General features: G+C 34.8%; 1 protein-coding gene across 1 annotated transcript; it reads right to left on the minus strand.

Moving 5' to 3' along the window:
* Window positions 1–18,007: 18,007 nt before the first annotated feature.
* Window positions 18,008–26,451, minus strand: LOC132643685 (copper-transporting ATPase HMA4-like). Its single transcript, XM_060360199.1, has 9 exons — window positions 26,194–26,451; window positions 24,411–24,699; window positions 22,249–22,994; window positions 21,665–22,136; window positions 21,393–21,560; window positions 20,605–20,859; window positions 20,073–20,195; window positions 18,845–19,330; window positions 18,008–18,605 (listed from the first exon to the last, which is right to left on the minus strand). The coding sequence occupies exons 2-9, from the start codon at window positions 24,666–24,668 to the stop codon at window positions 18,213–18,215; spliced, it is 2,901 nt and encodes a 966-aa protein (XP_060216182.1). The 5' UTR covers window positions 24,669–24,699; window positions 26,194–26,451; the 3' UTR covers window positions 18,008–18,212.
* Between the last annotated feature and the right edge of the window lie 204 nt (window positions 26,452–26,655).

The following is a 26,655-nucleotide window of genomic DNA, read 5'->3' on the forward strand; positions in this document are numbered from 1 at the left end:
ACAACTTTAGCCCCAATTTTCTTTGAAAGGAGAAATTTTGGATTTTTATTCAGCCAGACCGAACCCCACAGTAGGGTTGCCTACGTATCCTGCCGAAACAAGAATCAGGTCAAACGTAGTTCAGGAAGATTGTTTTTTTTTTTTGACTCCCCTTTTTTTTTTTGCTTTGTCCTTTGTTTTCTTCTCTCTTTTTGACTCTTTTTTTTTTTTTTTGCTCTTTCCTTTTTTTTTCTCTTTCTTTTCTGACTCTATTTTGATTCCAAAATAGGGGTATGAACAAAAATAAACTAAGGCTCAAAAAGGGGTAGCAAAGGATGAAATAAATGTTTGGGTAGCAGAATAAAAAGCCTTCGCCATACCAATCCTTAACAATATCAAGTACAAAAACGCACAATTTGAGAATGAGAAGTGAAAATCATACAGTATCTCTTCACAACAAATGCATTGTTGGATATGTCTCTCATTCTCCTTCCATGCTTGTTGATTGAACTTGCCTTTTAACTCTCTTGACGACAAGATGTTTTTCATCTAATCGATCCAATTCCACATTACTAGAGATATACTTCCTAAATATTTCATTTCTCGACTTGTTTTCTCAAATGTTTTTCTTTGCATTTTTTTAATTTTCGGTTCATTTTTCGCCCTAACTAGACCAGGTTTTAAGATCTGATCAAAAATTCTACATGCATGTCATGTCACTAAACCAACCCGAAAAAACTATACTAAAGAAAAACTAAACAAATGAATTTTTAAAAAAAATAACAAAAAAGAAATTTATTTTTTCATTAAAAGAGATAGAAGGGTTTGAACATTAAAATAAGCGAAGTAAAAAATCCAGATTACAACTTTGAATAATCCGAATAATAGAAAGAATGACAAAACAAACTACCAAGACTCCTTCCAAGTGGGAAGACGAGTGACTTCTCAATTGCTTAGCTTGACACCTTAGCCACTAAGTTGCATATCAGCACTACTAGAACCTTCATTAATGTCAAATACATTACCCTCAGCCAAGATCCCTTTGACCAACTCGGTCATTCCCATGATGTATGCATTATTATATGCCAATAAAGGATTCTATGAGACGCTTGGAGAGTGTCACTGTCCTACACCATAATCAGTTTTTCTTGAATCATTCCTTTTATTTCTCTTTTCAAAGTGTGACAGTCTTCAGTACTGTGCCCTTAGATATCAAAATGATACGCACATCGTACGGTGGGATCAAAACTTTTTGAATGCGGGTCAGGAATATACCCAAATAGAGGAGTGATCATGCCCAAATGTCTTAATTTCTGGAATAAGCTCGTGTAATATTCTTCAATTGGTGTGAAACTGTCTTTGGCTTTTGTCTCCTTTCATACTCCGACCCTGAATGAGGATTATATGGTGCTTAGAAATTCTGTGAAGGCAGATGAGCGTTTTGTGGCATTAGTGCTTGCCATTGTACGTAATTTGGTGATCGACAATGAGGCTGAGTGTAGTGACAGCGTTGGCCAGATGCAACCATTGCAAATTCATCATTTCCATCCCTCTTTATCCAAAAATTCCTTGAGCCACTTTTAATTGAATGTATGGTGGACTTTAGGGTAGCGAAACTCACAATACACCCTGTTCTGATCCTATCTTCTATCATCTACTCCATTTTGATGGCCTTAACAAATAATTTTCCCAAGGAAGCGAGCATATGCTGATAGTATTCTTCATTTTGAGCTTGGAGAAAGTCTCCACAATTTCGCTTTCTTTCAATGGCGGCCTCACCCTAGCAGCTTGCTCTCACTACCTAATTGTAAATTCCCTAAAATTTTCTGTAGATTTTCTAATTGATCAAAGACATCTTGTCAGGGACTAAGTCTATATTGTATTGAAATTGCTGCACAAACTCTTGATTGTGTTGTCCCAAATATGCCACTTAGTGATGTCATGGTCAATGAACCATTCTGAGGCTAGCCCTATCAAACTCTGACAGAAGTAGGCCATAAGCAATTCTTGCTTTCTCCCTGCTCCTCTTAGTTGATTACTATTCTTCTTCAAATGGGCTATGGGGTCACCATGACCATCGTACTTCCAACTTTCGGAGTCTTGAATCCAAGAGGTAGATGAGCATCAGGAAATATGGACACATCTCTAAATGAGACACTTTTATGACCTCTCAATACTTGCATGTTCCTCACACCTTGCTCTAGACTATTCATTTTCCTAATCATTTCTTCTTGTTCAGAATCTCTCATATGTCTCTTAACACTAACAGGAGTACTAAACTACAGGGTGAGGTGATGAGGATCTGGGCCCCTGAATGTGAAGTCTGATGGGTAGTACTGATCTTGATGGGTAACAAGTTGTGATACTATTCGACCTTTGCACCAAAGTGGGTTAGGGAACCGTGTCAACAGGAATATTAGTTATGACAACCATAGGGTTAGGTTGTGAGAACGTATAAATAGGCGGCGCAATTGTAATACCCTAAAATCACTCCTGATTTATACCCTCGAAGGACGACCTGTGGAGGTTTCAGTGATGTTAGGAAAATTGGTGTAGTGACCAAGACCATGAGCAAACCTAGAAAGCTACACTAGATCTTCCGAGAAGAAGAGTGGGGCCTGAGTATATGCATATCTCGTAGGGATGGTGCTAGGAAAAATAGGAATTGCCTGGGGCGGTAGTTGACCATTTGACCGTTCAAGTAACATCTCAACCATATGTTGCCTCAACAACCTATTTTCCTTAATGACCGTTGACTCTTGTTGACCCTCATGTTCTTGCCTTTCTTCAATGCTCACCATTGGGAGTTCAATTTCCCTCGACATTATCACACTACCTAAATGCATTTTCATTTTTAGAATGGGTTTGAAAGCCAAATTTTCATTCCCGCTTGCCTTGGTTTACCCACTTTTGCCTATATTTCTTCCGAATTATAACTTTCTCTTCCTTTTTAATTGGTTTGAAAATGCATTGATCGAACCCATTTGGGGCTGCCTACGTATCATGCTTAAAACATGAATCAGATCTTTGCATGGTTCAATCAAACATACTTGTTTTTGAATTTTTCTTTCTTAATCTTTAAAAGAAAAGAAACTCTAAAAAAAAAGGCAAATTAAATTTTGTTCTTTCGAAGATAACTCATTCAGGTGCCCTACCCCACTTTGAATCATGCTAACTTCATGTGCTAGCCAGATGTTTTGCTTTGCAATTTGAAAAGCTGGTGGCAAGTTTTATAGTCCTTTCTCACTTGTCTTGACACAAACTGACTCAAGAGAGAAAAAAACATGAAATTGAAGTGATTAAAAAAAATAGAAAGATAGACACGAAAAGAGTTTAACAAAAGATGTCCCGTCAGGAAAGAAGGGAAAGGGAAACTTATCTGAGTATGGTAGCTAGCTCCAATGATCATGAGATTCATTTTGAATTAATTAGCCTAATTTTTCCATTCGAACTATTCATCAACTCTTGTCAACCTTGACTTTGAAACTGAATTTCTGCTCCAACCATTGTGTCAAGATCAAGGCCCTCATTCAACTAGTGGCGCCCCGAAAGGTTTTCGCCGACAAGCCTCTCTCATTTGTTTGTCTCTCATCTTACCATCACCTTATAGTACCCGTGAAGGTTTTCACCTATAAGACTCTCTAATTGTTATTTTTTTCCTATTTTGTTTCTTATGCTGATGAAGAGTCTATGATGCAAATGTCTTATACCTATAGCATGCTCAGCCTTGACAAACTCAAAGATTGATTTGAAGGTCTTTCTTTTGGTTGTAATATGGCTTTTGGTTAGGGTTGGAAAGAAGAGATGGCATGGAGTCTCGAAGATAACACTGAAATAACATGGTTGAGTCTTACAACTTTTGGAAACTACTCAAAAAAGAAAAACAACTTTTGCCCCAGCTTTCTTTGAAAGGGAAAATTTTGAATTTTTATTTGGTTGGACTAAACATCACAGTAAAATTGCCTACGTAGTCTGCCGAAACAAGAATCAAGTCAAACATAGTTCAGGAAGATTGTTTTGTGTTTTTTTTTTTCCCTTTTGACTCCTTTTTTTTTTTTTTTGCTTTGTCCTTTGGTTTCTTCTCTTTTTTTTTTTAACCTTTTTGTTTTTGTTTTTGCTCTTTTTTTCTTTTTTCTTTTTTTGACTCTCTTTTGATTCCAAAAGAGGGGTATGGAAGAAAATAAACTAAGGCTCAAAAATGGGGTAGCAAAGGATTTAAAAAAAAAGTGTTTGGGTAGCAGAATAAAAAGTCTTCGTGATACCAATCCTTAACAATGACAAGTACAAAAACACATAATTTGAGAATGATAATTGAAAATCATACAGTATCTCTTCACAACACATGCATTGTTGGATATGTCTCTCACTCTCCTTCCATGCCCGTCGATTGAACTTGCCTTTTGACTCTCTTGATGACAGGATGTTTTTCATCTAATTGATCTACATCCACATTACTTGAGATAAACTTCCTACATATTTCATTTCTCTACTAAATGTTTTTCTTTGCATTTTTTTTTAATTTTCGATGCATTTGTCCCCCTGACTAGACCGGTTTTTTAGATCTGACAAAAAAATCCGCATGCATGTCATGTCACTAAAACCAACCTGAAAAGAACTATACTAACGAAAAACTAAACAAAATGAATTTAAAAAAAAAATAACAAAAACAGAAACTTAATTTTTCATTAAAAGAGATAGAAGGGTTTGAAAATTAAAATAAGCAAAGTAAAATCCAGATTACAACCTGAATAATCTGCATAACAGAAAGAACGTCAAAGCAAACTACCAAGGCTCCTTCCAAGTTGGAAGACGAGTGACTTCCCAATTGCTGAGCCTGACACCTTAGCCACTAAATTGCATATCAGCACTACTAGAACCTTCACTAATGTCAAATAGATCTCAACAAAGGTCGCAAAAATGGTGTAAAACCTAAGGGAGGGTCAAAAATCACGTGTCTACACCTCTCTTTTGGATGGCCTGTGTCTTGAGCCTCACTTCCATGCCCCTCTCACGCTCTACATCACTGAACTTGCACTCCAAGTACTCCGTCTTGGTTCTGCTCAATCTAAACCCTTTGGACTCCAGAGTCTACCTCCAAACCTCCAACTTATCATTAATTCTTCCGCGGGTCTCTTCATTAAACTATGGAGTCCGCAAATAACATACACCAAGACACCTTACCTTGGATATTCCGCGTCAATTCATCCATTATCAAGGCAAATAAAAATGGGCTAAGAGCAGATCCTTGATGCAACCCCATCTCAACTGGAAAGTGCTCCGAGTCTCCTCCCGTTGTCCTTACCCAGGTTTTGGCTTCATCTTACCTGTCCTTAATCGCCCTAATATACATCACCGATACACCTTTAGCCTCTAGGCATCTCCATAGAACCTCCCTTGAGACTTTGTCTTATGCCTTTTCAAGGTCGATGAGCACCACGTGAAGATCCTTCTTCCTCTTCCTGTATTGCTCCACCAGCCTTCTAACAAGATGAATGGCTTCTGTAGTTTAGCGTCCCGAAATGAATCCCATTCTCAGAAATAGACACGCCCTTCCTCACCACAACTCCACCACCTTCTCCCAAACTTCCATAGTATGGCTAAACAGCTTAATACCCCTATTGATGTTGCAACTCTAGATGTCGCCTTTGTTCTTATACCTCCATTCTTTGGGCATTTTTGCCATCTTAAAAAAGACATTAAACAGCCTCGTCAACCACTTCAGACTTTCCCTACCCGTTCTCTTCCAAAATTCCACCGAAATATCATTTGGTCTGGTCGCTCTTCCCCTACGCATCCTATGAATGGCACCTTTAACCTCCTCAACCTTTATGCACCTACAATAACCAAATCGTGGTGCCTTTCTGAGAGTTCCAACTCTCCCAACACAATGTTCATGTGCCAATTAATTGACCCTAAATGTTATAAAATTTCAAAAAAATTCACATATGTATTTCTAAATATCTAAAAATTATGTTTCACCTTTTTAAAGTCAAATGTATAAAATTATAACTCTAGAATTTAGGTTTGTTCCCATCGAGCAATTACACATTTAAAAGGTATTTAAAATATTTTTGTTACACTTTTTTAGTAGTCAGACAACAATAAGTATGTGATACTCTAGAAGATAACACGGACGAATAAACTACTGACATATTCTATTAGGGCTAAAACATTAATGCAAAATGAATTGTGAATTTTAAAAAAATATTTTAATAAAAAATCTCTTGTCTAAAGCCCACCCCCTAAACTCTCCCTCCCCCTTCTTCTACTAGTCCCGTCAAAACCTCCCTCCCACCACCACCTACCGCTCGTCACTATTGCCCTCCACCTATAGTCGCCACTTCATCTTCTTGTTGGAAATATTATTGTACAATCACGAAAATAGTAAGGAATTCTTGAAAGCTTGAGACATTTATGATACTTTCCTTAAGAATATTTCACCGGTAAATGTGTATTCTCCAAAATTTAACAAATTCTTCTAGTATAAACTAAGATAAAAAAAAACAACAGAGACTAAACAAAGAAAACTCAGCACTAAAGAAGAAAATTAGAAGAGCTTTTTTTGCCACTTTTTTCACAATGTTCAAAGTGAATATAGAAAGAAATATACACTACTAAAAAGGGCAAAAATGGATCGCCGTAGGTCTTTTTTTTTTCCTAATTTTTTTAATAATATCGATCGAGCACGGCCGATTTTTTTAGCGCCAAAAACTGGAAAAGTGTAAAATCGACCGAGCTCGATAATTAAGAGATACCGCAAAATTATTTTATAAAAGTGGACCACTGTCTGACAATTTCATTTAATTTTTTAAAAATAATTTTCAAATTACCGACCAACTTCGACCCGTTATTTTTGCAAAAAAAAAAAAAAGAACTTGAAGAGTATAATATATGAAATAAAAGTCTTAAACCAACAAGCACCAATGGTCTAGTGGTAGAAAAGTATCCTACCAAGGTAAAGACGGAGGTTTGATCCTTGGATGGTGCATTTTATAATTGTGTAACTTTAAAAACAGATCGACCTCTGTCGCTCTTTCCCCTTTTTTTTTTTTTTTTGTAAAACCGAACGTATTAGATCAGTATTTCCCAAACAAATTATTTCTAAAAAAATTTGATCGAGTACGGTATCAATGATTATTGATCGGTTTTTGATTGGTATTGCCCAAAAACCGACTGTGATCAGTCGATTTTGACCGTTTTTTAGTAGTGTTATAGTCCAAATAGTGGACATCTGATAGTAAGGAAATGTTCCCATATTAAAATATAATAAAAGTTTTTCAAAGCATATTTAGATGATTTTGGTCAGATTTAATTTATCAAAAGTAACATTTAGCAACAGTCAGTGTTTTCTCATAAAAGAAAGTCATTAAGGCTATTGAATTTTTGGAAACGCAATAAATATTTGTATTATAATTTCTAATGAATAATTTAGTTAATGAAGAATCAAGGTTCTACTATTATGACAAAGTAACCATAAGAACAACTTGCATAGTAAAGATTCTCTAACATGATATCAAAAGAATGAATTTAGACAAAGAATTTTGAGATATCAAATGCATTTTTCCAACAATCTCCCACATAGCTCAAAATAAAATTAAGGAATAAGATAAAATCAGAAGTTTTATTGGATTTTCACAAATTGAGCATAATGCGTCGAATCTGGTATCTCTTGGACTATGAACCCGGCCTAGATAAAAAAAAAAAAAAAAAAAACTTAGAGAAAAATTGGTAAAGTTTATAACTTTTATAAACCAATAATTCTTTTATAAGTTTAGTGTCTTATCTATCACGACTCACTTTGTTGTTTGTCGCAGTTTTGCGCTAATACACCATAAGAGCATCTGGTATTTATAAGTGCTCTAGAAATTTGTCACAATTGCATAGGATCGGCCCCACTCCACATTTATATAATTCCAATCATGAAGTGTATTTACATAGAAATACACCACGTATAAAGAATATAAATTGGATTAACGACTTAATCAGCCTCACTTTGCCTTGCTGTATTGCATTATCTTCACACATCATAGGTTAGACATATTTTAATAGTGCGTACATGATCAACTATGACTTGTTATTACCCATATGAACCTACTACATGGGATTTCCAATCGCATAGGTTGAGTTACCATCATTGTTGATTTTCTCAAATTGACGAAAAGTCTCACTCCCCTCAATGTTTCTTATAGCCTTTGAATTGATCAAATTCACTTCTGACTTCATATAATCTATGAAAATAATTTCATCTTACGACAATTGCTTTATCACATTATATATCAAATGCATGTGTCTACTTGTCATTGAAATATTTATTTTTGCTATAGATATTGTTGTTTAGCAACCACAATGTATAGACACAAAATAAATATTAGTTTTATTCCCATAGAAATATAAGCTCAGAGATTTCTTAACCAATCAGCCTCATTACCTATCAACTTCAAAACAACAAATTCATATTCCATAGTTGATCTAGCAATTATGATCTCTTTGGCTGATTTTCATATCATGACACCCTCACCAAGGGTAAACACGTAAACACTAGTGTATTTTGTCTCATTTGAATAAAAAATTCAGTTAACATTACTGCATCCTTCTAGTACAATGGAAAATCCATTATATTAAATACCATAACTCATGGTACCTCTCAAATATTGCAAAAATCTTGTGATACATTTCAATGATTATTGTTAGGATTATGAACATATCTACTCAATCTACACACATCATAAGCTACATCAGTTCTAGTAAAATTCATCAAATGCATTAAATTATCAATTATTGAGCATATTTATTTTGAAAAATAGCTTCTTCCTGATTCTTTGTCAATTGATTGTTAGCATCAAAAGGAGTGTTCACAAATATCACCTCAAATGCTTATCATAATCATGTGAATAATCTACTAGTATAAATTTGAACACTACAAAGTGCTATTATTTGTGTCTCAAACACATCACTTACCGCTTATCAAAAATAAATATAAGTAGCTCACTGAATATTTCTTGTCATGCCAATTGTATTCTTTTCACTTTGCTAACGTTTAATGTCTTAAACAAAAATAAGCATGGAATAAAGATGTTAAGGAATTGAATGGTCAACTAAAATGATTTTAGAGAAGATAATATCAGTGGACAAGTAAAGCTGGAGCACACAAGTTTGGCTCTTACAGGTTCAACCTTGAGATATCACATAAAGAATAAATTCAAATATAAAAGAATAAGATGAGGAATATACATGAAGTTCTTATGAATGTACTCTTAATTTTTTTTATCTCTATGCTTTTAAAATTCTAAAAACAATAAGTTGATACCTTCTCTCGTTCAGCTACAGATTCTATATTGAATCATCCATAGTGGCAGATTTGAACTTTTGATCAAACTAGCATCAATAAAATTCATCGAAAGAAGAATACTCATGCTAATAACATATTATAAAATCAACCTAAAAGAGTTAGAACAATATATCGAAAGATGAAAGCAAGAACAATAAAGAAATAAAGAGATAAGAGAGGAGAGCTTTTGTTTCTTCCATATAGTTCCAAGTCTAGTATGCCATAGATCCAAATTATCAATCAACTAAGCAGAGGCACCGACATTTTCATTCATAACATGAGAAATATTGAACTCATATAAATCATGATTACAAGACGCTTTGCCCAGAAAAATATTATTTGTGGTTAACACATCCTTATTATACTCAAATGAAAATTTAACCCCCATAATTCCATAGAAATTAAATTGGTTTGGAAATTAAGCACCTGGAGCACGTTAGTTCATGTAACATCCCGTACATCCGAGTTAGGTGTGAATGTGAAATAATTGGAGTTTAGATGTCATCTTAACTATATGGTTCCCTTCGAGATGGGTACAGGTATCAAATGATCTTTTCGGGGTCAAACGAGATAAGGAGGTTCGTTAGAAATCCTGAAATTCGTCTAAGTCTCAGATAGTTTCAGTTATGTCCATTACCGAACACTGCGCAGAAACTGACACGGGCCTCGCGATGATCATGTGTTGCATGCGTGGGGGCGCGTGCGATGGCTCCGCATCGCATGCCGAGTACACAAAAACACCCTTTCTGAATCTCAAGTCTGCAGGGGGTCATGCGATGGCCATACATCGCGGGCCCACAGTAAAAACTTTGGGCTTTGGGTCAAAAGTCGGGTTTTCGCATTTCTTTCTTATATTTAAGCTTGGGGTTAGTTACTAAACATCTCTAATCACAAAAAATCAACCCTAAGGCCTCCCCAAACCTCTAAGGTGAGTTCCTACTCCATCTACATCGATTCTACACTAAATTCACATCTTCTTGAAACTAGTTCATCTCTCCAAACCCTAGATTCTTGAAAACTCAAGAAGAAGGAGATAAGGGCGTGTGGAGTTCATCTAAGTGGTAAGACTTTTGATTTTCTGAGTTTAGCAATAGGTTTTGGATTGGTGTAGTGCATATTTCAAGATTAGAATTCACTAATGATTCACATACGGATTCAAGAACGAGTTTTAAGGCTAGAAAAATCCTAGTTTTTTTCGAATAATGATAGAAATCCCTAGAATTGGTTAAAGTTCTAAACTTTGTTATTAATAACCATTGTAGTGTGATTGTTGAACTTGGAAGGAATCTGGTTTTTAGCTCATAGTGGGATTAGAGGTATGGCTCTTTTAAAAATCCTTTTTGACTATGAAGGTGATTTGTCTGTCTCTTTTTTAACATACTCTTTTGAACAATTTTTATGAACTTTTTGGTTGTGGTTTGTATGCGTGACGGACAAGCCCACATTAAACCTTGTTTGTACTATATTATATATACGCATTCATGATTGTTTTCATCTCTAAAAGATGATTGAAAATTGAGATATAAAGCTTCGGATTTGAACATGAATTACCCTATAACGGATGCTTAAACTTGACTTCGGAAAGGCTTGGATATTTCATGTGTTTCGCTTTATGAACGGATTGTGTTCAACTTGAAATGTATATAATGAATTGAACTTGGTTTCTAAACCCATTAATGATTTGAGATACCCCTATTAATGGGATGATAAACATAATTCATAATGAGTGATTCGGCTTCTATGCTATGATTGTGATTCGGCTATTATTCCATGATTTCTATTATTTGTGTTTTGCCTAGCTACTCGTGAGGAAGGGTAGTCACTACGAATCCTACTAGGGTTAACCTAGCCATTCGGGAAGAAGAGTGGCCATGGAGGATTCGCAATCCCAGTGTGGTCTCTACCTAGCTATTCAGGAGGAAGGGTAGCTATTCAGAAGGAAGGGTAGCCATTAGGGTTGATAACCCCGATTTGGTGCTTCTATGCGGTTTAGGGAACCTTAAATGGTCATCCCTTCTTTATGTTGATTTGGGCCTGTATCGGCATGTGTTATGCTTTGGTTGCCTGTGAGTGGCTTGTTGATGATCCTGAATTCATGATTGAAAGACTTAAATGTGATAAATGACATAACAAGTTGAAATTGATTTATTTACTCTTTAACTGTTTTCCTTAATGGTGTAACTAAGTTGGTGATTTATTCTATCTCTGAAATTAAACTGCTTTTATTGACACTGTTTTACTGATCCTTATTATATTATTTTGTTATATTAACTATTGTCCCGGAGACACTCACTGAGTACTCAGTACTCAGGCATACCATTGTTGTTTTTTATGGTGTGTTAGGTAACGTTGAGGAGCAAGTTCGTGATACGCGCGCGCGGATTAAGAGAGCTTGCTACTTTCTGGACTATTTGTGAGCTCACATGCTTGTTCGTGGGGCACCATCCTATCTTAGTTATTGTTTTAGTTTCCGGCTGCGTCCCAAAGTTAGATTATGTTTTATTTATCATCTTAGAGGCTCCATAGACAAACGTTATTTATGTGGGTAGTTGTTGAAGTCAGTGCTTGACTCTTTAGGTGTTGCAACATTTTATGACGTTGCATTTATGATAGACTTCTGCTGATTTTATTATTTGATGGTGATCATGAGTTAGTTAGCTATTTATAACATATTGATATAACTGTTGAAAGATCATCGAAAAAAATTTGACGTTTTATTAATTTTATAATGTGCTTCCGGTGTTGTTCATTGCATCGGATGTCTGTTACGCCTAGGTGGATTTTGGAGCGTGACAGTTTAGGCCTAAGTTTCTTCAGAGGTGAGTTTGAGAAGAATTTTCTATTTCCATGAACTTGATTAGTTCTTGAATCATCATGATACATAAATTCTTCTCCTTCATTGAATTGAGTGTAAGACACAAAATCAGTTTTAGCGACACAAATATGCCTAGTAGCACCAAATTTTGTTATCCAATCACTCATATTGGCCAACACTTGAAAAATGACTGCAACAATAATATCATCCGTTTCAATCAGATTTACTCTTGGCTTAGCAGGATTATGATTTTTTGCAACTCTGCTTCTACATTGAGCTGCATGATTGCTTGATTTGCCAGACAAAAAGTAATTGTCTTTTTTAAAATTTGATTGTTGGCTTAAGATTTTTAACCAGGATCCTTTTCTTTGACAGAAATTGATTATTTTTCGGTTGATATCTTCTGTGATGATGTACTTCAACAAATTATAAAGAGATAATTGCTTTTGTTGTGCTTTCAAATTTTGTGTGTAGTCACACCAAGATTGTGGAGTCCGGAGCCTAAGGGGCATATTTTTGCACCCAAAAGACCAAAGGGGGTTGGCATTTTCAAGATAAACCAAAAGGGGTTTATCGTGGACTGCCCCACGTTTTGCCGCTCCTTTTAACGGAGCATTGTAACGTCTGTCTTCAACAAAAAAAAAATACTAAATCGTGGACCAATTCACGTTTTGCAAAGTTTTTTTTTTTTTTTTAAATCGTGGACTGGTCCACGTTTTGCAAAACATGTTTTTGCAACTCGTGGAACAGCCCACGTTTTGCAAAAAAACGATTTGCCTCAATTGTTTTTGGCTAAAACGTGCTGCTGTCTATTCCGTTTATTTTATTGTCTTGTTCTCTTTTTTCTTTTGTCCACTGAGCGTTTTTTGTTCTCTCCAACTTGAGGAAATAAGAGCTAAATGAAAGCATCAACTTTATGAATTTTACAAGATCACGATGGAAAAAAAGTTAGAAGGTCAAGCCGTATTAACATGTTATGTTATACTCACTTTTAATATGAAATGAACTTTTTTGAGTTTTAGACAAGATTTCATCATAAATACAATAATTACCTCCTCAAGTTTCTCACCTCTGGGTTCATAATACAATCAAACCTCTCTATAATGGTAGCGTTTGTCCGAAAACTTCATGACTGCTATAGTAAGGTGTTGTATGTATACTGACATTTGATGTTAGATTTCATTTAGTTGTTATAAACAAAACTATGCAATTTTTTTTTTTTTTAACTTTTTATGCTAGTATAAATGAAACCAAAAATACTTGTTAATTTTAAAATTCCAATTGATTTTCATATTTCATTAATTAAAAATTGAAAAGACTAATAAATTACTAAGAAATCCATAACTAGTTATACCATACCGATAAAGAATTAAAATCTAAGGAACATATGCATTTAAAATTAATTGAAAATTTAAATTTTCAAATTTGATGTAAGAGCTCTAAAATTGTAGATTGTTTCATAAATTCCAGTCTCTTAGTAATAATATAACGTTTGAACTGACGAAGATTTTTACTTTCAGCAAAAGGGAAAATAGCTTTCCCTTGAAGGTTGTTTAAGAACATAATAGTATAATTAAAAAAAAATAGATATTCATACTTGAAATTTACTATGTACATGACATTAATGATGATAATCATAAATATTTTAATATTTTATTTTATAGATAATATATTTCTTACAAAATATTATTACACAATATTTGAGTGTGGCTATTATAGAGAGGTAATTTTACAAAGAGTGTACCGCTATAATGAATTCCATTGCAGTTATAGGCAGAATGCTGTTATAGAGAAGTAAAATATAACATAAAAAATCAATTGCGGAGAAAATCAGGCCGTTATAGTGGTGAAATGTTGTTATGACGAATGACAATTATAGAGAGCTTTGACTGTAGACGTTAGTTTAATTTTCACGGTCCTTTTTTTCTTGCCAATTCCTCACTATAATAGAAAAATACAATAGAATCAAAATAAAAATAAAAAGCAGGCAATTTAAATAACCTTAACGATATTTTCATTAATGCAGAACTGCATCTACATGCAAATAGGGGTACAAGAAGTTTGGAAACGTGGACAGCACCACGTTTTAGCCAAAAACAAATTGAGGCAAATCGTGGACTGGTCCACGTTTTGCCCAAATCATTTTTTTTGCAAAACGTGGGCTGGTCCACGATTTACCTTAGTATTTTTTTATTTTTTTTAAATTTTGTTGAAGACAGACGTTACAATGCTCCGTTAAAAGGAGCTGCAAAACGTGAGACAGTCCACGATAAACCCCTTTTGGTTTATTGTGGAAATACCAACCCCCTTTGATTTTTTAGGTGCAAAAATATGCCCTTTAGGCTCCGGACTCCAAGATTGGCTTACCAATCATGAACCACTCCGGCAAAATATATTTTTCCGACTTAAGATCCTCAACTAGTTTGTGAAACTCATTGATTTATAACTTTACGTCTTTGTTCTCGGTCATCTTTCATTTGAAAAAATTATCAATAACAAACATTTGTTTGGTAGCATCTTCAGCAGTATATTTAGTAAGCAACGAGCTCAAAATTTGCTTTGCTTCTTATATTAACTAGATGGCTTATGCCCGTGCTGCGCACGAGCCCAACACTTCAGATTATAGTGTATCTATATATATATATATATACTATGTTCGAAATACGATTAATATAACATTCTAATTTGTGCTCCGTATCTAAAATTTTATTATATTAGTGTTTGCTACGAATACGCATGTGACAATGAATCCATCATTATTGACTTAATGAGATTCTTTGGAAATTACATGAATATTGTTTGATTTTTTAATAAGGGTGAACTTTTTTTTTGTACATTATTAATTTGCACTATTTTTATGCATATATATATATATATATATATATAATTATGGGGCCCACAAAATTTTTTTGCACCTTTTGTTTTTGACATTGTTTGTTTTTTTAATATGGGATTCACTTTTTTTTTTTTTAATATATTACTTGAACATAGTATCCCATATTGACAAAATCAAGTAATATATTAAAAAAAAAAGTGAATCCCATATTAAAAAAACAAACAATGTCAAAAAAAAAAAGGTGCAAAAAAAATTTGTGGGCCCCATAATTATATATATATATTTAATATGGGGTGTACTTTTTTTTTGGACATTATTAATTTACACTATTTTATGTATATATATATATTAGATTATGGGGCCCACAATTTTTTTTGCACTTTTTTTTGACATTTGTTTTTTTAATATGGGATTCACTTTTTTTTTTTTTTTTAAATATATTGCTTGATTTTGTCAATATGAGATACTATGTTCAAAACACGATTAATATAACATTGTAGTTTGTGCTCCGTATTTAAAACTTTATTATATTAGTGTTTGCTACGAATACGAACATGGCAATGAATCCATCATTATTGACTTAATGAGATACTTTGGAAATTACATGAATATTGTTTGATTTTTTAATAGGGGTGCAATTTTTTTTTTGACATTATTAATTTGCACTATATTTTTAATATTAGTTGTTTTTTAATATATATGGGGCCCACAATTTTTTTTTAAAATATTAGTTGTTGTTTCTAATATTAAGAAGAGGGGCCCACAATTTATGGGATGCACTTTTGTTTTTTACATTATTAATTTGCACTATCTTTATGCATATATATATATATATATATATATATATATATATATATATATTAGAATTATGGGCCCACAATTTTTTTTTTGCACTTTTTTTTAACATTGTTTATTTTTTAATATGGGATGGTGCACTTTTTTTTTTGACATTATTAATTTACACTATCTTTATGCGTGTATATATATATATATATATATATTAGAATTATGGGGCCCACAATTTTTTTTTGCACTTTTTTTTTTGACATTGTTTGTTTTTTAATATGGGATTCACTTTTGTTTTTATATATATTGCTTGATTTTGTCAATATGGGATACTATGTTCAAAACACGATTAATATAACATTGTAGAGTGTGCTCCGTATTTAAAACTTTATTATATTAGTGTTTGCTATGAATACGCATGTGGCAATGAATCCATCATTATTGACTTAATGAGATACTTTGAAAATTACATGAATATTGTTTGATTTTTTAATAGGAGGTGCACTTTTTTTTTGACATTATTAATTTGCACTATATTTTTAATATTAGTTCTTATTTAATATATATGGAGCCCACAATTTTTTTAAAATATATATGAGACTCATAATTTTTTTTTAATATTAATTATTATTTTTTTACTATTAAGAAGAGGGGCCCACAATTTATTTTGTTGTTGTTTCTACTATTAAGAAGAGGGGCCCACCGGACGACGAAAGTGAGCCTCAACTGCCTCTTCTTAATGGTAAAAATTAGAACAATACACATCGAACAACTAGTTAGAAAGAGGACTTAATATAGTAAGCTTACAAACCTTATTTGCATAAATCCATAGATTTAGTTGAGCAGAAGAAGATTCATCAGGTTTTGAATCTATATTAACGGCAGAGAAAACGTGTCCCTGTCATGTCTTAAAATTTTGTCCGCAAAAACTTTCACCTAAGAAACATCAGGAAAGTGTTTGGCAAAGCTGTGTGAAGGCAAACTAGGAACAACATAAGAAGTTTGTGTAGCAATGGGAACATCACGGTCGCAAATTATCCATGACAACAAAATAATAGATAAATATGTTCTTAAGATTGTTGGAAATATTATTACACAATCACAGTAACAGTAAGGAGTTGTTGAAAGCTTGAGACATGTATGGCACTGTCTTTAAAGATATTTTACCGATAAAGGTGTATTCCCAAGATTCAAAAAGTTTTCGAGTATAAACTAGGAACAAAAACAACAAAGATTAAATAAAAATAATCCAGCACTAAGAAGAAAAGGAGAAAAGTTTTTTCCACCTTTTTCACACTGTTCAAGTGATCACAAAGGAAAATATATAGTCCAAAAAGAGGTCATCTGATGGCTAGGAAACATTCCCTTATTAAAGTATAATAAAAGCCTTTCAAGGGCTGTTCAAATGATTGTGCACACATTTAATTTTAGCGCTTTTTCATTCTTGAAAAAAAACCAGTAAGCCTATTCAATTGTAGGAAACAAACGTAATCTTAGCATTCAAATTTCTAATGAACAATTTGGCCAATGAAGAGGCAAGGATCTGTTACTATGTCAAAGTAACATTAAGAATATTTTCAGCAATCAAACAACAATGAAATGCTATCAGAAGGCAGAAGCGAGAACCGGTGAAAATTAAGCCAACTAGTGGTACCATCCAGATATTGCATAAAATGATGATTCTTTTTGTTTTGAAATTCCATCTATAGATACTACACTTTCTTCTTGCTATAAGGGTCAGTCCATGAACATCTTAGATATTACTCAATAACCAGTAAAGAAAAATTTAAATTATACACATTGACAGTATAATTTTTTTTTTTATACCATTAGTGTAGCTTAATGTATGATCATAAGTCAATTATAAATTTTACCAGGTTATCCATTAGTAATGTTTCTTATAGTGATTTACTTGTAATTACTCAACAAGTGACCTAATTCCGTGCACATATTTTACACTATCAATTCACATAACTTAAAACTCATCAAGAAAAGGTCAATAATATCTTTTAGCTATTACAGTACCACCCCTTTGAGCTCAAACAGGAACATTATTTACACTGTAATATGGAAGCTTGTGAACAATGACCACGAATACTGAAACGTGGTTCAGAGTCCATATGAAGTCATCCTTTTCCCTTTTCACAAAAACTAAGCTGGGAAGAGGATCTGCACTTCTAAGCTGGTCAACAACTTAAGTTGTCAAAATTCTGTCACATACCATTAGTATGTAATAGCAACAGAAACATATAGATAAAACACCTTATCAAAAGTTTTACTTGTAAGATGCTCAAAATCCTGCCTATTGCAACCATAATGTAGCTGACAAGATTATCATATTGAGAAAGACTAAATACAACAATTATTTTCTATTATGCCCTCTTGACCTTTCTTTTGTTAAACTGAAAGCAATGCTTAAGCTAGAAACTAGTTCAATAATGGTGATTATTAAAAAAAGAAAAAGAAGATTAATTGACTCGAGGATGAAGAGGTTTCTTATAAGACTGCAGCAGCAGTGATGAACAGACCACGCTAATGGAAGAAGCAGCCATGCAAGCACCAGCAAGCCATGGGGGCAAACGGATTCCAGTGAATGGGAACAAGATCCCAGCAGCAACTGGCATGCCAAGCACATTGTATCCGAGTGCCCAAACATAATTGAGCCTGATACGTGACATTGTCTTTCTAGAGAGATCTAATGCCGTGACAACATCTTCGAGGTTGCTCTTGATGAGAACAACATCAGCAGCTTCTATAGCTACATCAGTGCCTGCACCAATTGCCATCCCAATATCAGCTGCAACCAGTGCTGGGGAATCGTTTATCCCGTCTCCTACCATTGCAACAGGAGTGCCTTTTAACTGCATCAAAGCGGTATAAATTAGAAGCTAAGTTGAGCATAGTGGATCTTCAAAGTATTTTCCCTTGAAATGGACAAAACTTTTGTGCGCACACATGATTACAGTCTGGAGTTTCTTCCTAACAACTGCTAACCAAGCCACTAGGAGACAAACAACTTGCACCGTACATCAATTGCTAATCATGAATCTTAATAAAATATGCATATTATATTATTAAGAAAGAGGAGAGAAAGGCTTGCCTGCAATTCTTTAATCTTATCAGCTTTTCCCAGTGGATCTGTTTCAGCAAACACCATCTGAATTCCCACTTCACTTGCTATTGCTCTTGCTGTCGCCCAGTTATCACCAGTCACCATGACACTTGTGATGTCCATCGAGTGGAGAAAAGAAATAACACGTGCAGCGTCTGGCTTTACAGGATCAGTCACAGCAAAAGCCCCAGCTATTTTCTCATCCACGGCAACCAAGACACAAGTCCTAGCAAGATGTTCATGCTCTGAGATGTAGTTATCAACTTCACTGCTTACTGGGACGTTAAAAGCATGCATAAGCCTCCTGTTTCCAACTAGGATTTTCCGCTCTCTAACTTTTCCACTCACACCAGCCCCAGTGTGCACTTCAAAGTCCTCTATCTCGGGGTGATATTCATTTTCAGCACCATGCTTCAGGCGTAATTTTTTGGCATGGTCCACAACTGCTTTTGCAATAGGATGCTCACTATTTGCCTGGAAATCAAATTCTGGACAAATGAATCCAGCACGGATATGCCCAAGAGAAGTGATACTTCAACTTTATAACTTTCCCACTAATGAAATCACTTTGAAAATACCTCGTTTTATTTGAGTCCATATTTGAATAGTCAACTTAATGATTACTACTTGAACAGGATTGCAGGTAATCCACTTTCATTGCTGGGATGTCCAAATATATTTCACTTTAATGGAATTAATATTAGCTGTGATAACAGATGTAACTACTACATTCACAACAATTAACACTCTCTTCCAGCACAACATAAAATGTTTGAAGTTAAATTAGCCTGCAATACCAAAGCTACACGTCCTAAAAAAGAAGAAAGGAACTAGAAGGGGGATATGAAGTATCACTTTTACAGATACAAGTTGCGGAGAAATAATGTGTGCACCAGAGTTATTATCTCATGTGCCAGTGTGACACAACATTCAGTTCTGATATTTTACTATTACGATAGCACTGAAGAAGGTAGAGTATTTCAGATAACTTTAAGGTGATAATTGAAGATCAGCCCCTTCATTTCTTTCATGTTAGCTCAAAAGTTTCCATGATGTACTTGCCTCTCCAATCTGATTCAATTATAGGCATTATATGCCCACGTAAATGTGTATAGATAAGAAATTTATATGAAAGTTACCACATAAGAGGATTGGCATCACATCTAAGAATGTATTAAGGAAAAGCATTATGAAACAAAAGGGAAAAGAAGCCCACCTCGGCAGAGATAGTTACATCACAAAAGTCGGTCATGGAGATGTTAGAAAATAACACGGCACTGACAACGGTGGGTTTTCCAACTGTCAGTGTTCCTGTCTTATCAAACACAACCAGTTTCACCTGCAAGAACAGGATGTGTTTGTGTTAATACCCACACCAAAAAAACAGAAAAATACAATTTCTTTTCTATTCATGAATTAAAATAGTTGGTATTAAAATTGGTCTGCAAGCACAACTGAACTCCCAGTTAACTCGCTATTTCTATATTATCCATAGTTGTAAACAAGAACTTCTGGAACCAAGGATTGATCTCTTTCTGGCTTGCTCTGAAATAAACGGGAATTATTCTCTGAATTTGAATTTTCAAGGCAATGAACTCGCAAGACCCACGCCCCTGACCCCTCAAATCCCTCTCAGCTCAAAAGAAGGGGGGAAAAAAAAAACAAAAAAAAAAAGTGGATCACTTCTTCTGTGAAATTGAAATAATATCACCTATAGACTACTAATAAGGCTGGAGAGGTGAACAAACCTTATGCGCCTTTTCAAGGGCATTTCCACCTTTAATAAGCACACCTTGAGAAGCGCCCTTTCCGGTGGCAACCATAATTGCTGTAGGAGTAGCTAATCCGAGAGCACAGGGGCAAGCGACCACCAATACTGATATACCAAACTGCAATGCAAGCTCAAATACACTCATTCCTTTCGGTATCCAGCTTGAAGGATATAGACCTAATACCCCAGGGATAAACCATCCCAGCCATGTCACAACTGCAATTAAAACAACCTGAAATATAATAAGATTGGGTTGCTTTAGCTCTCCTGCAGATAACTGGCAACCTCAGAGAATAATGTCAACTCAAGCCATTTCAGATCTCAAAAGCTATATTGACTTACTTATCATACGAACTATGCTGCACATATACATTAGAAACTATGGCAGGCTCCAAATTATTGTTTATCCTAATCATTCAGATTAAGGTCTTAGAATAAACCAGAGGATATTTGGCCATGGTCTTTGCTATAGATTTAAGTGTTTGCATCCACCAGTATTGACATAATGGTACCCTGTCAATAAAGACTTCTAAGATGAATATACTGAAGATATAAATTGCAACATATATCTTGATTACACATCGAGGGAGTATCTCTTCTATTTAAACAAACATACACCAATTAAAGATACTGTGCTGGAAAAAAAATTAGCCATCATGCAGATCTGAATAGTTTTGTATGAACTGCTTGGATTCATTTCATTCATAGAAATTAAATAAGCTAACAGGATTTGTACTGGTTTCTACTTAAATTGATAATACTCACTGTGGGTACAAAATATCTTGATATCTGATCAGCAAGCTTCTGAACAGGTGCTCTGGCAAGCTGAGCAGCTTCAACTAACTGAACAATTTGTGAGAGGGCAGTCTCTGAACCAATATGAGTGGCCTTGATGAGTACACATCCATTATCATTTACAGTTCCACCAATGACCTAACAATTATTAAAAAGTATGCTAAAAGATATAGAATCTGTCGATGATAGCCTGCATTTGAAAACAAAAAGTGTGAAAGCCACGGCCAACAAATCTTGAGTACCTTATCACCAGGCATCTTAGAAACAGGCCTAGCTTCTCCTGTGATCATACTCTCGTTCACATAACTGTGACCATTAATAACAACGCCATCTACAGGAACCTTTGCCCCTGGAACAATCTTTAGTACGTCATTCTTTTGTATTAATTGAGTGCTAATTTCTGTCTCAGAAACGATATTCCCAGCACCATCCAGTGTTAATAGGTACGCAGTCTCGGGAGCGAGTTCTGTCAACTTTGCCAAAGCATCTGATGTCTTTCCTTTTGCAAGAACTTCTAGGTATTTCCCCAATAATATAAATGATATCAACATGGGACTAGTCTCAAAGAAATCTTGGCCCTCAAAGGAGTTAGAGGTCAATGCTTTTATCATTATATAAACTGAATAGAAATAGGCAGCATTAGTTCCCAATGCAATCAGAACATCCATGTTTGCAGATTTCCGTCTCAGTGCATGATATGATCCTGCATAGAACCTAAAAAAGAAGTTTTAGACCCAGAAATTTTTAGATTTTACTCATATTAAAGACAATTCGAAATAAAAAGGGCAATGACACTGCATTTAGAATTCCATGAAGGAAAGGGTACCTTCGACCAATAACAAACTGCACAGGTGTGCAAAGGATCCATTTTAACAATAATCCAACAGTTAGCACGTTGAAAACCTTATACTCTAACCAATTCCCATAAGGAGGAAGCATTGGAAGTACCATTGAGAAAACAAATATTGGCACTGCAAATAAGCAGCTCCACAAAAACAGGTTCCTGTAAGTTTGAATTTCATGCTCTTTTTCTATTTCTCGCTGTCTCGGTGGGATAAAAAGGCTTGCATGATAACTAGTCGACCCATGCCCAGCTTCTTGAATGCACTGCATTAGGGTTCTTGGACCAATTATATCCGGTTCATAACTTATGGTCACTATATGCTCTTGCTGGTTAATTTCAACAGTGTTTACACCTTCCAAGGCATCGAGACAGCGTTGAATAGCAGTAAAATCATCTGGAGAATTGATGCCTTCTAGCTTGAAGTGTACTTTATTTAAGTCACTGCCTGAACTGACTACATCAGCTCCAAATCCAGCATCTTCTACTACTTCAATAATCCGGCTGATACTTGTAACATTTGGATCAAAATGAACTTTTGCTTCTTCAAGAGATAAACCAACCACAGCTTTCTTTACTCCATCAGTCATCGAAAGGGCACGTTCAACAGACTCAGAACAGCTAGTGCATGCCATCCCCTTGATTCTGATTCTGCAGATAGCAATGTCTTGCTCTGGGAACTCATCAACTAGAAAACCAGTGTCTTCAACAGCCTCTTTTATCTTTTTCGCCTGGTATACTCATATCTTTAATTAGAAATACAAAAACATAAATAAGGAAGAAAAACAAAGAGCAATCAACCACCATTAAATCAATCTCCGAAGCCATAAACATTAGAGTTGATGCAACTTTTCTCAGTTGAGCTTGGGAAGCACTCAACAAACGAGAAGATGACAAGAATTCAGGGATAACGTTTTTTAAAATGTAGTTTATACTAGAATATTTGCCTTTATTTGTTTGACCTATAAACCTGTTCTGCTCTTTTATAAAATTTGTAAAATTCCGCCTTACAGTGAGACATGCATAAATATGCATGCTACAGGACTGTGAAAGCATTAGGAAAGTCCAGATTGGAAAGAGAGAGAGAGAGAGAGAGAGAGAGAGAGATCAAAACCGTTATTTGAGCACAAGGTATTGCATACCTTCTTCGAGATATAAAACTGAGTTTGAAAATGCTTCGCGACAAAAATCATTTTTGCTCTGCTAGGAACACAAGCCACTTAAGGAAGTAGCTATTACAGAAAAGTCATGAACTTGGGAATGAAAAAAGAAAAGCACAAACAAAAGAATCAATCTGTCAGTTAACAACAGTAATTTAGTAGGCGTTTGGCCATAGAAACCAAAAACATTTTCACTTTTTTTTTCTTTTCTTTTTTTTTGAATTTTGGAGTTGGAGTTGTGTTTGGTCATAGTTTTGCAAATAGTTTTTTTTTTTTTTTTTTGGTTGAAATGTACTTTTTCAACAAGGTTTTGGTTGTGAAAACAAGTTTTTCTTGTTTTTCAAATTCCAAATACAACTTCAAGTTGTATTTGGAATTTTCATGGCCAAACACTAATTTAAAAAAAAAAAAAAGTGAAAAAAAAATTCCGGAAAAAGTTGAATAATTCTTATGGCCAAACGGGTCCTTAGGGTGTGTTCGGTATGAAGGAAAATGTTTTCCAGGATTATAAGTGAGTTTCTGAATTATTTTCTTGTGTTCGGATTGTAAGCAAAACATATTATCGTAAAAGCATTTGTATATAATCTAGATAAATACACGGGAGGTGGAGGTGGGGGTAGGGATGGGGGTGGTGTGGATGGGGGCTACGAGACACGATCAATGCGGAATGCCACTTGTCGAACTTGTTTTCCCTACTTCCACTAGGAAGTTAATTTCCTCATTTTTAAGGAACTATTTTTCCCGGAGAAAATATTTTTCAAAATTTTGACCAACCGAAAGTGGGAAAATTGAAAAACATTTACTGGAAAATGTTTTCCTCCATACCAAACACACCCTTAGTGAATTTTCAAACCAATAGACTGTCAATAGCATGAAAAAGCAACTGAGCTATTTGGTTGTCTAGGACTCTGAAGTCCTTGAACAGTTGAAGATTAAATTCTTAGCTTAAAATTAACGCAGTGTTCCATTATCTCAAACTGGACATACACTGATAAGTTCTGGCACATATTTAACAATGGCCTGGCCTTGAAGTGGCGACACTGTAGCACTTTCAATCCCATTCAGCTTTCCCAGCGCAGATTCTATGGAATTGGAACAAGACGCACAAGTAATGCCATTAACTTTGAAAAGAAGAGTTCTAATCTTTTTATTCCTACTGTTACTTAGTTGAACCACATTGATAGCTATAGCGTCAGCATCTTGTAAAAGCGGTTTCTTCAAGTCGTCCTTCCCATTAGCTTCCATTTCTTTGTCCTGGGAATCAAAATCTTCAACACTGAAAATTGATGATAACAATAGTCAAATCATACATGTCATTCAGTCAAAGTTTGATATATAAGACACTGAATTCTCATCTGTCTGCAAGCCAAATGTCAAGAACAAACAAATACTTAGAATAGAAGAAAGGTGCAGGGAAGGAGCAGGATGGTCAAAAGTAGTGCAGTTTTCAGACTTTTTCTTAATCTTTTGTAACATTCTTATCATAGTGTTCTGTTCTCCTACGAAGTAATTAGTGACAAATGAAATCCCAAACTTTTTATGTTACTAAAAAACTTAGATGGGGAGAGCGGCTGGTGAAAATAATCTCAATAGACATCAGAAACCTATTACTACCAAAATCTAAATAAAATCCAATTGAACACCCCAACCATGACAAAGATCAAACTACAAAATTGAGCAATCCCCGCAAATTTTTACACTTAATTCAACAGAACATGCACTTATAGAAACAAAAACCACTGATGGCAGCCCTCAGAAAACACCATTGTGTACATAATCTCTCCCAAAAAAAAAAAAAAGGGGGGGGGGGGGGGGGGGGGGGGGGCAGCCCAGTTTACTAAGCTCCCTCTATGCGAGGCGGTCCGCAGAAGGGCCGGACCACAAGGGTGTATTGTATACAGCCTTACCCTTCATTTCTGCAAGAGGCTGTTTCCACGGCTTGAACCCGTGACCTCCTGGTCACATGGAGGCAACTTTACCAGTTGCGCCAAGGCTCGCCTTCAATCTCTCCAAAATAACCAGTTCAAAAATCTACATACTATCACAGACTCCCATAAGACAGATTAATGAAGATAATCTCCACGAAACACACACACACAAAGTGGGAAAAAAACCATTAAACCAATGGATAAATCGAATTTCTAGCACCACGTTCACTGTAATTGAAGACGGATCACTTGGGATTACCTTATCAGCTCTTACCAATCAAAAAAGAGAAAGAAAGAAAAAAAAGGTTAAACATGTTACTAATATACAATAGACAAAAGTAATGTCCTGGAAACTCCACATAAACCCAATACCTTAACCAAATTTACAAAAACTGTTTGGGTTTTCCTTGTAACCTTGGATAGAAATTACCTTATAAAAAAAGAGTCAAATACATGAAAATTATTGGAATAAGAAGGAAAGAATATTACTTACTTGTTTTCAATAATGAAAAGAAAGTAAATATAATCAGAATTTAACAGAAACTAATTGACCTATTAACAATCTGGCCAAAATTTTATAATCAGAAAGCTCCATAATTCACCAAACAGACTAACACATAAGAAACCAAGTACAGAAAGCCAATCCCTTAAACTATTTGATCAGTTGGGTTTTCCTTTCTTCACTTAAAAACATGAAAATCTTGGAATAAAAAACAACTGTGAGAAGAAAGTCAATATAATCAGAATTTAAGAGAAACTCATTGACCTATTAACAATTTGGCCACAAAATTTTATTTCCAAAATTCACAAAACATAAGAAACAAAGCACAAAAATTCAATACCTTTTAACTATTTGCTGGCACAACTTTCACTATAACACAAGAATGATCACTTGGGTTTTCCTTTCTTCACTTAAAATGTCAAAAAACATGAAAATCTTGAAATAAAAAAATTGAACTTTTTGTGGTTTTCTGTGAATAAAATTTAGGGTTTGGAGGGGGAAAATTTAGACGGTTGCCGGGAAGTTGTGATGGTTGTGGTTTAGGGGAAGTTGAATTTGAAGTCTATATAAAGAAACTTTATAACATGGTGTATGGGCTGTGAGACAGAGATGCTTTTGTTTTGGTCCACTATGTTTGAATTTTCGAATATAACGAACTGGTCCTCTACTTTCCCACCAGAATAAAGTCCTCCAAACGTAACCTCACCTGTCGTTATTTACCCCCTGACACGTGGTTAATTGCATTATTACACTCCGTTTAAGGTAAAAATTAATCACTCAATTGATTAGACAAGATATGGCG

Source organism: Lycium barbarum, chromosome 6 (assembly GCF_019175385.1).
Source record: "Lycium barbarum isolate Lr01 chromosome 6, ASM1917538v2, whole genome shotgun sequence".
Taxonomy (NCBI): Eukaryota; Viridiplantae; Streptophyta; class Magnoliopsida; order Solanales; family Solanaceae; genus Lycium; species Lycium barbarum.